Source organism: Larimichthys crocea, chromosome IX, assembly GCF_000972845.2.
Source record: "Larimichthys crocea isolate SSNF chromosome IX, L_crocea_2.0, whole genome shotgun sequence".
NCBI classification, from domain to species: domain Eukaryota; kingdom Metazoa; phylum Chordata; class Actinopteri; family Sciaenidae; genus Larimichthys; species Larimichthys crocea.
In genome coordinates, this window is record NC_040019.1 from 13,058,391 (window position 1) to 13,071,056 (window position 12,666).

Below are 12,666 nucleotides of genomic sequence, written 5' to 3' on the forward strand. Positions count from 1 at the left end.
TGACTTCCAGCAGTTGAAGTGACATAGAGGTGTACTGTCAGTACGCCGTGACATCACTGATGGGCGTGGTTACAGGTGCAAGAGACGCTCTGAACCTTAAAGTTGAACTTTCAACCTGATTTTTTTTCAGCTCCGTGTCTTTAAGTTCATTGACATGAAATGGTTTTTCAAACTTTAGATAAAGATAAACCAAGATAAGTAAAAGTATCTACTGTTTGACTGAATTAATAAAAGACATAGATGCTGTGATTGGACGAAGAAAAGTGTTTTATTTAAATAAAAAAATGACTTAAAAATGTCTAAAAGAGATAAAGATGAATAAATCTAAACAAAGGGATGTTATTATAACCCCCTATGACGCAGTATATAAAAGGTTAATGAATACTTTATACACACTATGATAATCATAAACAGATATACAGACATTTTAAAGTGTTTATATGTTTGTTTACAGCTACAACTCCTCCTTTAAAGTACATATATTACTGGTAATAAATAATTATTAACACTGTGTAACATAGTTATAATCACATTACCTTCAGTAATTTTAACCCATTTATAAATATTATATAAATTGTTATAAATGTGTAATCAAGCATTTGTATAAACAGTTAATAGAGTATGTTGATTTAATTTTTTTTACAGTGTTTATAGAGTTTTTATTTTATTTATACACAAAAACCTACAAATACAAACAACTAATAAAACTTAACACTGTAATTAAATTTTAATTAATAAAACTTACACTGTAGTGTGTAATAAAGCTTTTATTAAGTGATATAGGTGAAGTACGTAAGTTTAAATTGTTTATAAACAAAATGAATTACTAATAACAAGATATTTATGTATATATGCTGATTAGAATAACAATTTTTAGTTTGTTTGAACAGACATCTCAAAATTGGTAATTCATAAATGTATAGAATATATTATTAGGACATTAGAAACTATTTTAAACCTACTTACTGAGGGTCTATGCTTAAATATACTCGCTTAAATAACTTTATTACATACAATAAATGTGTGTTTCAATGTTTACACTTTTAAAGATATACATTTTACACAAGTATAATCAAAAGCAGGTTTTAAAACTGTTTATAAATATGATTGATAAAGATACATGTGATTACAACTATGTTATACAGTATTCATGAACTAGTTATTTTTATGATAATCTTATTTTATCTGTTCGTATGAACATTATTTATAATATACACGCTGGCCTTGGCTCACTTCATATTATTGCAGTGGGACTCACTTCATCCTACAGAAGTGTATTAAAGGTTGCCCACGCAGAGGAGGCCAGATGGGAAAGGTTGTGAGGTCGTGGTGTGATGATTTCCCTCATGGATGACAGCGATGTTGTTGTTGTTGTTTCTTCATTAGTCGAGGCTAAAACATACAGGCAGAACATGACACCTGATACATCTTCAGGATCCATACTCGATCCTCTGTGTTCCTCAGAACGTCACGTCCAGTGAGTTAGTGTGAGATTCATGAAGGACACGACAAAAAACTGAAGCTGTGTTTGTTCGTTTCTCTTCCCGCTCGATCTCTTTATGATGTACGACGGCGGGGAAATGAGCAGCATTAGCTCGTACGAGTTAAAACAACCCGACCTTGTTAACAACCAGGCAAAATGTCAACTTGCACCTCAAAGGATCCGTTTATTTCTGGGCAAAATCTCAGTTTAAAAACATTTAACAGTGAAACTAAATGTTATTTTTATGGTTTTAATGTTTTTTTCTGTTATAAACTAAATATCTTTAGAGTTTGGATTGTTGGTCAGACAAAAATAGACATTAGAAGATGTCACCTTGGGCTGTGGGAAATTCAGACTGTCTATAGACACTTAATCAATGATTAATCAAGAAAATAATCCACAGATTAATCAGTAATGAGCATGACTGTGAGTTGCAGCCCTAGACAAGATGTCAAATGATGACAAACATCAACAACAAGACAGAAAATGGAGAAACTAAGTTGCAGAAATCCAATTTTAAGCCTTTATGTAGCAACTTCTTTTGTCTTAGTTGGATACATAACATTCTTTGGTACAAGTAGTTGCGAAAGTATTTGGAAACACGTCAAAATCAGTCAATAAACAGCACTCTGCTTCTTGTTTCATGGGGACTTGACAAATCATCTGTTCATGTTGGATGATTTTATTGTCGATCTCAGCCAATTTAATTAGTTCCACCCGCGGTTCATAAGTCAAATTTCCTCTAATTGAGTTTAAATCAGCCATCGGAGGGTGACATGATGACTCTCCTGCAGCTGGAGTGGCTGTTTCTTTGCCGCCGTGGTGGACTGATTATTGTTTGATGGCACGAATCAATCACGATCAGCGTTAACTTGTTATACAACACGGATCTGTTGTCCCTGAGTGAGTGTGTGTGTGTGTGTGTTGTGGGCTCTAGATAATTGTCAGATTGCTGTAACATCAGCGTCTGAGCAGGAAAGACACGACTGTTGCAAAAAGACAAGCTGTGTTTGGTCTTCTTCAAGTAAACAAATGGCAAAAAAAGGCTTATACACGTTTTTTAAGTCCCATCTGTCCGTCTCAGCCTGCGAGTGTGTGTGTGTGTGTGTGTGTGTGTGTGTAATAGAATATGTATGAGTGTTGTCTGAATGTGTGTCGTAGCTATTCTTAGTCCTCTGATCTGGGTTTGACGGGTTTGTCACACTTACATTTCTGTTTTCCTTTGGAACAGGAAGGGATGGTCTCTTCTCCCAGATGTGTGGCCAAAGGTGGCACACACCCTCCTCAAATATCATTAGTCCTGCTTGGTACCCACAATATTACAGTCAGAAGATGATAGGTAGTTGGTTTGTTAGTGTCATGGATGGAGTACTGAATGAGCCCTGGAACAGTCAATCAACCAGCTGCAAAGAAACCAAAAAAATATCACAAAGAGATGCTAAATGTTCAAAAAGAGACACAATAGGAATACGAAGGCATTTAAAAGGACTACAGAGAGACATTAAATTACAATAAAGAGCCTTGAAACAACCAAAAATAACTACAAAGAGATCCAAAATAACTACAAAGACATCCAAAATGACTACAAAGAAATCCAAAATGACTACAAAGAGATCCAAAATAACTACAAAGAGATCCAAAATGACTACAAAGAGATCCAAAATAACTACAAAGAGATCCAAAATAACGACAAAGAGATCCAAAATAACTACAAAGAGATCCAAAATGACTACAAAGACATCCAAAATGACTACAAAGACATCCAAAAATTACTAGAAAGAGATCCAAAATGACTACAAAGAGATCCAAAATAACTACAAAGACATCCAAAATGACTACAAAGAGATCCAAAATAACTACAAAGACATCCAAAATAATTACAAAGACATCCAAAATGACTACAAAGAGATCCAAAATAACTACAAAGAGATCCAAAATAACGACAAAGAAGCTCAAAAAACTGCAAAGAGACACTAAATTACAACTAAGAGGCACAGAAAGAGACACAAAATGAACATGGAGACAAAGACACGAAAAACCACGATAACAAGATGGAAAATTATCTCAAAGAGACTCAAAACAACAGCAGAGTTTTGTGTTTGTTTCAGTTCGTGTCTTGCTCCTGTATCAGAGGGTATGAGGAGTCTTTAACTTGTCTGTCCAGGAGTCCATTTTATCATAATCCATGCGTGGCTGTAGACGGCAGAGTTACACGACAGGTATTCACTGAGTTGATGATGATGGCAGAGTTTTCCTGACATGACATGATGTGTTCGGTGTGTTTGTGTTACACGTGCAGCCAGAAAACCTGCTGCTGGCCAGCAAGTGTAAGAACGCAGCGGTGAAGCTGGCCGACTTTGGACTGGCCATCGAGGTTCAAGGAGACCAGCAGGCTTGGTTTGGTACGTTCCACACAACACTCACGTTTACCGGAGATACCTGAGAGCTACAGAGACCAAAACTGTTTTTTGTACCAGGCTGTAAACATGTTTATTCCTGCTGTGAAGTTGGACATTTGGACATGGGGACTTATGGAGACTGACTCACTTCTGGAGCCAGCCTCAGGTGGTTTGTGGCACTTCCACGAAAGTTGCTGCTTGATCGGAACGAAAAAATTCACATACGGACCACTGTCACTGCAGAAAAATGAAATAATAACTCATATATGGTGACATAAGAGAATCTTCTCCTCCTCCTCCTCCTCCTCCTCTTCTTGATCTTGAAGGGTTTTGTTGCTGACAGTTGTGACGAGCAGCAGAGCCGTTCGCTAAAGTCTGCAAACCATTTTAACGGAGGAAAGCTTCGGGACTGTTCACCCGTACTGTCATTTCATCCTCTGTGTCAGCGTGCCCTTGAGACTTTTGTCTCCTCTTCCTCTAATATTAGATCGATCTCATCCGACTCTCATCCAACGGCCACTTTTTCTGGATCTTCAGATATTCTTCTTCCATCCGAGACGCTGACGAGGACAGTGATAGTTCAACAGCGACTCACCACGACAAGGACTTTGACCCAGAGCCAAAATGATCGGTTACAAAGAGGCTGCAGCTCTGACTGTACATTCAGCTGCATTTTCATAATTGTCGTCAGTGCAGTGATTCAAAGACTGCGTATGAAATCACCTTCAGTCCGTATAACAGGCATCGCTCTATAACTGAGATGTTAGACATGAGTTCACAGACCTGCCTGAAGCCTTATAAAGTGCTACATATGTAATAACAGCATGAATGATGCTCTCTGACACTTTCATGAAGGTGTTAATTCAGTTACATGTTTTAGCATTGAGTCGTCCTGGACTGCGTCATATTCAGACGTGTTTCTAATATTCTGACACCTCGTGTGTGTGTAAGGAAGACAAAACGTCTGAATACACAACACTACACAACACTACACAACACTACCTTTAACTGTGAGCTCAGTAACAAACTTTTTTCCAACGATGTATTGAGGCTCTGGTGGTTTCTTGTTTGGTCTCTCTCTTCTTCGTCATCTTTGCAAAACCCAAAGCCTGCTTGTCCAGCTCCAGTTCTGGCACGACATTGGCTCAGATCCCCTGTTAGCGTTCTCCCGTTAACAGGGCCTGAAAAACCTACTCCTCCTCTTCTTCTTCTTCTTCTTCTTCCCGGTGATCCAAAACACCTGTTGTACAAACACTACGCCTGGCTAACAAGCTGAGCTAACAGAAGCTAATAAACTGCGTTAACATTAGCTAGCGGCAGGTAATAACAAATTGGGCTAATATTAGCTAGCAGCAGCTAACAGACTGAGTTAACAAACTGAGCTAACATTAGCTAACAGCAGCTAACAGACTGAGCTAACAAACTGAGCTAACATTAGCTAACAGCAGCTAACAGACTGAGCTAACATTAGCTAACAGCAGCTAACAGACTGAGCTAACATGAGCTAACAGCAGCTAACAGACTGAGCTAACATGAGCTAACAGCAGCTAACAGACTGAGCTAACATGAGCTAACAGCAGCTAACAGACTGAGCTAACATGAGCTAACAGCAGCTAACAGACTGAGCTAACATGAGCTAACAGCAGCTAACAGACTGAGCTAACATGAGCTAACAGCAGCTAACAGACTGAGCTAACATGAGCTAACAGCAGCTAACAGACTGAGCTAACATGAGCTAACAGCAGCTAACAGACTGAGCTAACATGAGCTAACAGCAGCTAACAGACTGAGCTAACATGAGCTAACAGCAGCTAACAGACTGAGCTAACATGAGCTAACAGCAGCTAACAGACTGAGCTAACATGAGCTAACAGCAGCTAACAGACTGAGCTAACATGAGCTAACAGCAGCTAACAGACTGAGCTAACATGAGCTAACAGCAGCTAACAGACTGAGCTAACATGAGCTAACAGCAGCTACAGCTGTCAGCAGTTTACTTCACTGTCCATCATAAACTCTGTAAATCACAGAGAGTTGAGGCGGAGCAGCTGGAGGACATCAGAGGGAAAACCAGAAAACATTTCCTCCATAAAATATGATCCAGTTTCACCAGAATCAGTGAAATAGTTGCTGCTGTGTGACTTAGTGCCGTAAAGCGTTACGTACTTCTCCCGACCCGGAGCCCAAAGTTACATAGTGTGAGAACAGACGTACGAATGACAGAGATGATGTTTTTCTTGCAGGCTTTGCAGGGACTCCGGGCTACTTGTCCCCAGAGGTGCTGAGGAAGGAGGCGTACGGTAAACCTGTAGACATCTGGGCATGCGGTAAGCTCCCCTCATCGCCGCCGCCTCCTCTTTCTCCATCCTGTCACTCAGACAGAGGTTGTGTTTCTGTGTGTAGGTGTGATCCTCTACATCCTCCTGGTTGGATACCCTCCGTTCTGGGACGAGGACCAGCACAAACTCTACCAGCAGATCAAAGCCGGAGCATACGACGTGAGCCTGCTGTCATCGCTCTGTTTCTGTCTGCTTTTAAATCAGACGTTATGTCGCTCATGTGTTTGCTGTATGTGTTGGGAATGCATGGGTGTGTGTGTCCTTTAGTTCCCCTCCCCGGAGTGGGACACGGTGACTCCGGAGGCTAAAAATCTGATCAACCAGATGCTGACTATCAACCCAGCCAAGAGAATCACAGCCCAGGAGGCTCTGAAGCACCCATGGGTCTGCGTAAGTAAACACCCAGCACCCTCTCAATATTTCATGGATCCAATAAATTGTAAATCCTCTAAACATCTGTCTAAAGTCGCCAAATATCAGCACCATCTGTCTCCACACATGTGATCTGTGATACGTGAGGGTCAGCTTATCTTGAATGTTCCACAGGAGGACTCAGGGATAAGCACCTTAACGTTACGAGCGCTCTGATATGAGATATGTGTTTTTCTGAGACGTAAACAAAAGTTTTAGCAACCAGAGAAGTTTAAACACAAATATTTCCAACATTTACACCCTGTGCAACCTGTTTACAGACTGTATGTAAAGATGAACGACATGACAGCTCCTCAAAAGTGGAGCTAAAACCATAGACTCAGTAAAATACGGACGTCACCCACAAGAAGAGCTCAGTGTGGTGGGGTTGGTTGTCGCCATCATAGCAGTCCTGACTCTGTCGGCTCCCGACTAATCCAAACAAACACCGTCAGAGAAGGAAATAGAGCTACTGTACGTAATCTTGGCATCCCGTGTTGGTGCCGTACTGCCGATTTTCAAGCACAGTTTGTCTTAAAATTAGACTAAAGTGCGGTCTATATATATGTACAAAATTTATTTTATTTTAAAATTTAGCTGGTGTGGCTTATATTCAGGTGCGCTCAATAGTAGGGATGGGAACTGATAAGATTTTCCGATTCCATTATCGATTCTGCTTAACGATTCGATTCTTTATCGATTCTGCTTAACGATTCGATTCTTTATCGATTCTGCCTAGCGATTCGATTCTTTATCGATTCTGCTTAACGATTCGATTCTTTATCGGTTCTGCTTAACGATTCGATTCTTTATCGATTCTGCTTAACGAATAGATTCTTTATCGATTCTGCTCAACGATTCGATTCTTTATCGATTCTGCTTAACGATCCGATTCTTTATCGATTCTCATTTGGGGAAAAAAGGAGAACAAACAGTTTGATCAGCATCATCTAGAGGAAGTAGTGAACTGGAGCGAGTACTAGTACAGCTGCCAGACTCTATCTCTCGTCATGGTCATCTTCTAAATGTAATGCAGAAGGCATTCGTTTGTTAACTGTTATAGCATGTTTTACAAAGAAGCACATGGCGCTAACATGGTAGGCAGTGTGTTATTTACCTTCTGTAGTAACCACAGAGGTCAGAGGTCATAGCCTGGCTGCTGCCAGGTTGAGATTCATCTCCAGTCTGAAGCGTGTCAAAAACACGACATTCATTTAAAATATTGCATGTTGTGTGCACAAATGTTTCTGCATGTTCGTCGTGTTCCCTCCCGACGCTGTTATCTCCACTTTGCAATGATTGCAAGTCGCCCTGTTGACGTCTGTTTTGGTGAAATGCAGCCAAACTTTGGAGCGTTTGAACCGAGTGGGTGACATTGTTACTACTGACTGCACTGCACGTGAGAAACTTGTATAAGTTACGTGACGTAATTAGTCGTGCTTGCTAGAATCGCGCGTGCGTAACTTCTTGCGGAAGTTACGCGACATGATTCGTGCTTTCTGGAATCGATAAGAGAATCGTCAGATAAACTGCCAAACGATCCCATAGACTTGAAACACACAGAACCGGTTCTCGATTCCCATCCCTACTCAATAGTCCGAAAATTACAGTAGTTTTTGTCACGCTGATATTTGTTCTTGTGTTAATTTTTCTAAAGAGTCTGGTTTTAATGAGTTATTTGATGGCTGGCTCCAATTTACGACACCTTGACATTTTTTACCCTCAATTTTGGTCCAGTGGAAGGAAATGCACGATTATATATAGTCTATGATATAAATGTTAGCTGTAGCTTAGACATTTGAAAATACTTTCCGACATCACCTGGAAAACTGCAATATTCGTGTAGTGCTACTTTTACTCAAGTAAATGATCAAAATACTTCCTCTGCCACTTTGCAAAGCAGAACACTCCGACTCGGCTTCATGTGTCCCATCATAGAACAAGATCACTGCATAGAGGGGATGATTGCCAGACGCCACAAAGCCAAGTTGAATAGATTTAGCTCCGGGGTTTTTGCCAAAAAGTGTCGTCACCTAAAGAGTCTCAGAATCAACACATTCCAGGGAAGCAAGTCTCTCCGACAGCTCCTGCCCACATAAACCTGTCACTGTCATGGCTCCTCTTCTAAATGTTTTATTTTCAGCATCTCTTTCTCCGTCTCCCCGCAGCAACGCTCAACGGTGGCCTCCATGATGCACAGACAGGAGACAGTCGAGTGCCTGAAGAAGTTTAACGCCAGGAGGAAACTCAAGGTGTGAAAGTGCTTCAAGTTCTCTCTGAACATTCAGCGTGTTTAATCCGAACACGTAACATCAGACACATTGGTGAACATGGATCCGTTTTAAACGTCACACTGCATGCTTGTTCTTTTTATCCATTAAAGAGTTTTATTCATCAATGCTCAATGAGTCAGTGGAGGGAAAGTGCACAAGATGTCTTAGTCTGAAAGGTTTATTGAAGCTTGGCCAAGGAGGGAGGAGGTTTCTGGAGGAGCTGTCCTCTCTGGCTCGACTATACGCGACTACTCTATGTCCCTAATTAGTCATTAGTCTATAAACAAGAAAATGTTTCCAACATCTGACTCTGCAGATGCTTCTACGTTATGTACCTATTTGTATCTCAAGGAGAGACGTCAGTGTCCCCATAACACTGTCCTTACGGGGACCTCAGGAATTATGAGGACTCCACGGCTCTCTGAGCTCCAGGTCTGAGGACCAAGGACGGGATGGACCAAGGATGAAGCTTTTTAGGCTTTGGCTTCATTCGGTCCTGTTTTATGTTTTATGGTGTCTTGTCTTACTTTACTTCCTGCCCACCTGCTTTGATTGTCTGTTCCACCCCGATTAGTTTCACCGTTGTCTTGTTGTCCTGTATTGACTTGTGTCTTTGGTGTCAGCGTCAGTTCGGACCTTCATGTTCCTACTTCTTCCTCTGTCAGTTCTGTATTTCTTCGTTGACTTTTCTTGGATTGATGGATGACCCGCCTCTTAAGTTAGTTACTAAAGTCTCCTTCACCTTCTTACATCGACATTTGGTTTCGCTTTCTTGAACTAAACCGCCACAAATTCATTCACACAAAATCAGGTTTTTCTTTGAGGAGGTATGAATATTACCAATAGCTACAGGACATAGAAGATAAATGGAAACATGAGCGGTGCCAGCAGTGTGAAATGTTCTTAGTCTGTAGCACTGATGTTCCTGTATTAAGACCTGATTTTCACGAAGGGCCTCGATGCCTGTGCGATATTTGGCACCTCGTGCGTGAGGGAGGGAGATCTCGTCGTGTTGTGATGATCTATTTTTCTCCCTTGTGTAAAAACGTAATTTAGCTTTGGTAATAATGTAATTTTTACAGTCGTGCCAGTGAAGCTTATTAGAAAAAGAGAGAGAGAGAGAGAGCAGCAGACTGTTTTCTCCCTCTCATGATGGATTTTTTTGGAGCTATTGATCGCGAGCGCTCGCCAAAACTTCTTATAGCAAATCCACCGATGAGCCTTCACGTCAGTTTCATCAGTTAATGCTCACACGGCTCCAAGAACAGTCATTGTTCTCACAGGTTAATGGTAGACCCTGATTACAACCCCCTTGCATCACCTTCTCCTTCCTGTAGCATAAAGGAGAATCTATGGTGAACAAAAAACACAATAATCTATATCAGTGCATGTCTGTAGATATAAAAGTCTCATTCTAAGCTAACAAAAACATAAAGATTCTTATTTTCTGGTGATGAAAACAGAGTTATGAAGATGATATTCCTGACTCTTGACACTGCAGTCTTGCCTTCATTATCTGATCTTTATAAAGAGAAAAGACAGGTGTTATTAGCACCTGTCTAATAATATTATTGCCAATTTATCTCACCTGTAAAAGTATGACAAAAAATATGAATACATAAATAGACTGACGATGCTGTGATTTTCATTCAGTGTTTTTGGTTTTTATCTCTATTTGTTGGTCTATTTCTTATTTTTATATAAAACAAATAATTATTTTACTTTTATGTAGTTTTCTAGTTGTGAAGGTTTCATTTCTTCTTTGCACATATTTAACTTCTTTGCACAGGTTTAATTTAAACGCATGTTTATTGTAGTATAGGTTAATATTAATGCTTACTGTGTGTTTACTGTGTCTCATGCTGCATCTATCTCGCTGGTCTGATTCCCAGACTCCTCTAGTGTTCCTCCATCCCTCGCGGCCTTCATGTTAATCTGACAGCATTTAATTCAGACTTGTGTCGTGTTGGAGGTGAGGTTCACCCTCCAGGATTCCTCCAGACGTGAGATGTTTCAAAGTTTTCTTGTCTTGTCCCTCCGCAGGGTGCCATTTTGACCACCATGCTCGTCTCCAGGAACTTCTCTGGTGAGTCTGAATAGACGACAGTCTGAGGGGTGGGAAACATGTCAGCGCCCTGAGCGCAGAGCAGAGGAGGACAGGATGACACGCCATCTGTCTTCTGCCATGTCTTCACACATACACACACACACGAACACGCAGCAGGTTGATGGGCGGCAGTGTTGGAGTAAGCAGGAAACACAGCGGAGATATTTGTCTCGTTTCTTAGACGTAATCTCGTACAGAAGACTTTGTTTGTCTGAGTCTTACATCAGTCTGACGATGCTGAGCCTCTCTGTTTGATGACAGACGGAAACAGACTCAAAAGGTGTCTCTGAGACGTCCCCGCAGACTGTCTAAAACCTGGACGTAGTCTCCGTGACGTCCCCGCAGACTGTCTAAAACCTGGACGTAGTCTCCGTGACGTCCTGCAGACTGTCTAAAACCTGGACGTAGTCTCCGTGACGTCCTCGCAGACTGTCTAAAACCTGGACGTAGTCTCCATGACATCATCTTCCTCTCTCTGTGTTTCAGTGGGTCGACAGACTACAGCGCCGGCCTCCGTCAGCGCCGTGGCTGGAACCACCGCCGGCATCGTGGAGCAAGGTGAACTCCTCCTCTTTTAAACTTCACATGTTTAAATCACGCTCTCTCTATCCGCTGGTTTTTAATCTTTTCCCTCCTCTCTCTCTCTAATGCTTCTCAAACGTTTGCCAAGGTAAGCCGCCCTCATCTCTCGTCTGGGAGCATTTCTGCTCAGATTTCTCTGCTTGTCACGTGTTGATTCAGGACTTCAGATAAACCGGCAGCACCTTCAAGGCCCTGTCAGTTTTTCTTCTAAGGCCTGATGCCGTAACTTTCCTCCTCCGACACCTTTATTACTGTTTTCAGACTACATTTATGGTTCCCAAGTGCCAAGTTACAAGCTGTAGTTACAAGTTTTACAGCCACTGCTGATTATATGTGACGATATAAACATAAACTCTGAATATAATGGGCTTTGTACAGTTGATTTTTGAAAGTTTCCACAAGTGTTTACGTTTCGATGAACTCTGTAGTGACTCCGACTGTAATCCAGCCTATACTCTTTGAGATTAACAAACCCATTATCACGTACCTGCATCTCCATTCCACTTCCCTCATGCTTTCACGCCTAATCCCTCCGTCTATCTGTGCCTGCATCTGTCTGTATTTGGATTATATGGACTCTCATGCCCGATGCCCTCTGTTTATCTAATAATGCTTTGGGCAGTGGATCAGGGTTAGGAGGTGCCAGTTGGATGTAGTGTGTGTGTGTTGGGTTTTTAATGTCTTTTCACAGGACGGGAGGGAGGGCTTGTCCTTTTATTTTTTATTTTACCAGAGGGAGGGATGATTTCTGTCCCCTTAAGGGTGGAGGAACGAGAGGACATGTGGACAGACAAGCATTGTCACTCTTTGTTTGTGGTCTGCATGTTCATTTTTTCGGAGACCTCCATCCAGCCAACGCATGCGTGCATCAGCGTTCATTGGTGTGATTTAGAGAGCGTCTGTCTGAAGGTGTATGATGTGTACTCTCCCATCTGAGGGCGTGTCGTTCTGCCTCTCTGCAGCAGCCAAGAGTCTCCTCAACAAGAAGGCTGATGTCAAGGTAAGCGAGCTCGCCTCCTCTCTCGCCTCCTCCCCTGTTCTCCTTCACTCGCCTCGTTGGCTTCTTCATATC

At 41.5% G+C, this 12,666-nt stretch overlaps 1 protein-coding gene across 3 annotated transcripts in view; it reads left to right on the forward strand.

The window, feature by feature from the left end:
* Nucleotides 1–12,666, forward strand: part of camk2b2 (calcium/calmodulin-dependent protein kinase (CaM kinase) II beta 2) — a 39,425-nt gene that overhangs the window by 12,376 nt on the left and 14,383 nt on the right. For all 3 annotated transcript variants that reach the window (XM_027282074.1, XM_019278701.2, XM_027282075.1), the window contains exons 7-14: nucleotides 3,783–3,885; nucleotides 6,126–6,209; nucleotides 6,286–6,380; nucleotides 6,489–6,611; nucleotides 8,801–8,884; nucleotides 10,949–10,991; nucleotides 11,499–11,570; nucleotides 12,560–12,594. In XM_027282074.1, the coding sequence (XP_027137875.1) occupies nucleotides 3,783–3,885; nucleotides 6,126–6,209; nucleotides 6,286–6,380; nucleotides 6,489–6,611; nucleotides 8,801–8,884; nucleotides 10,949–10,991; nucleotides 11,499–11,570; nucleotides 12,560–12,594 (639 nt within the window). The remainder of the gene's footprint in view (nucleotides 1–3,782; nucleotides 3,886–6,125; nucleotides 6,210–6,285; nucleotides 6,381–6,488; nucleotides 6,612–8,800; nucleotides 8,885–10,948; nucleotides 10,992–11,498; nucleotides 11,571–12,559; nucleotides 12,595–12,666) is intronic.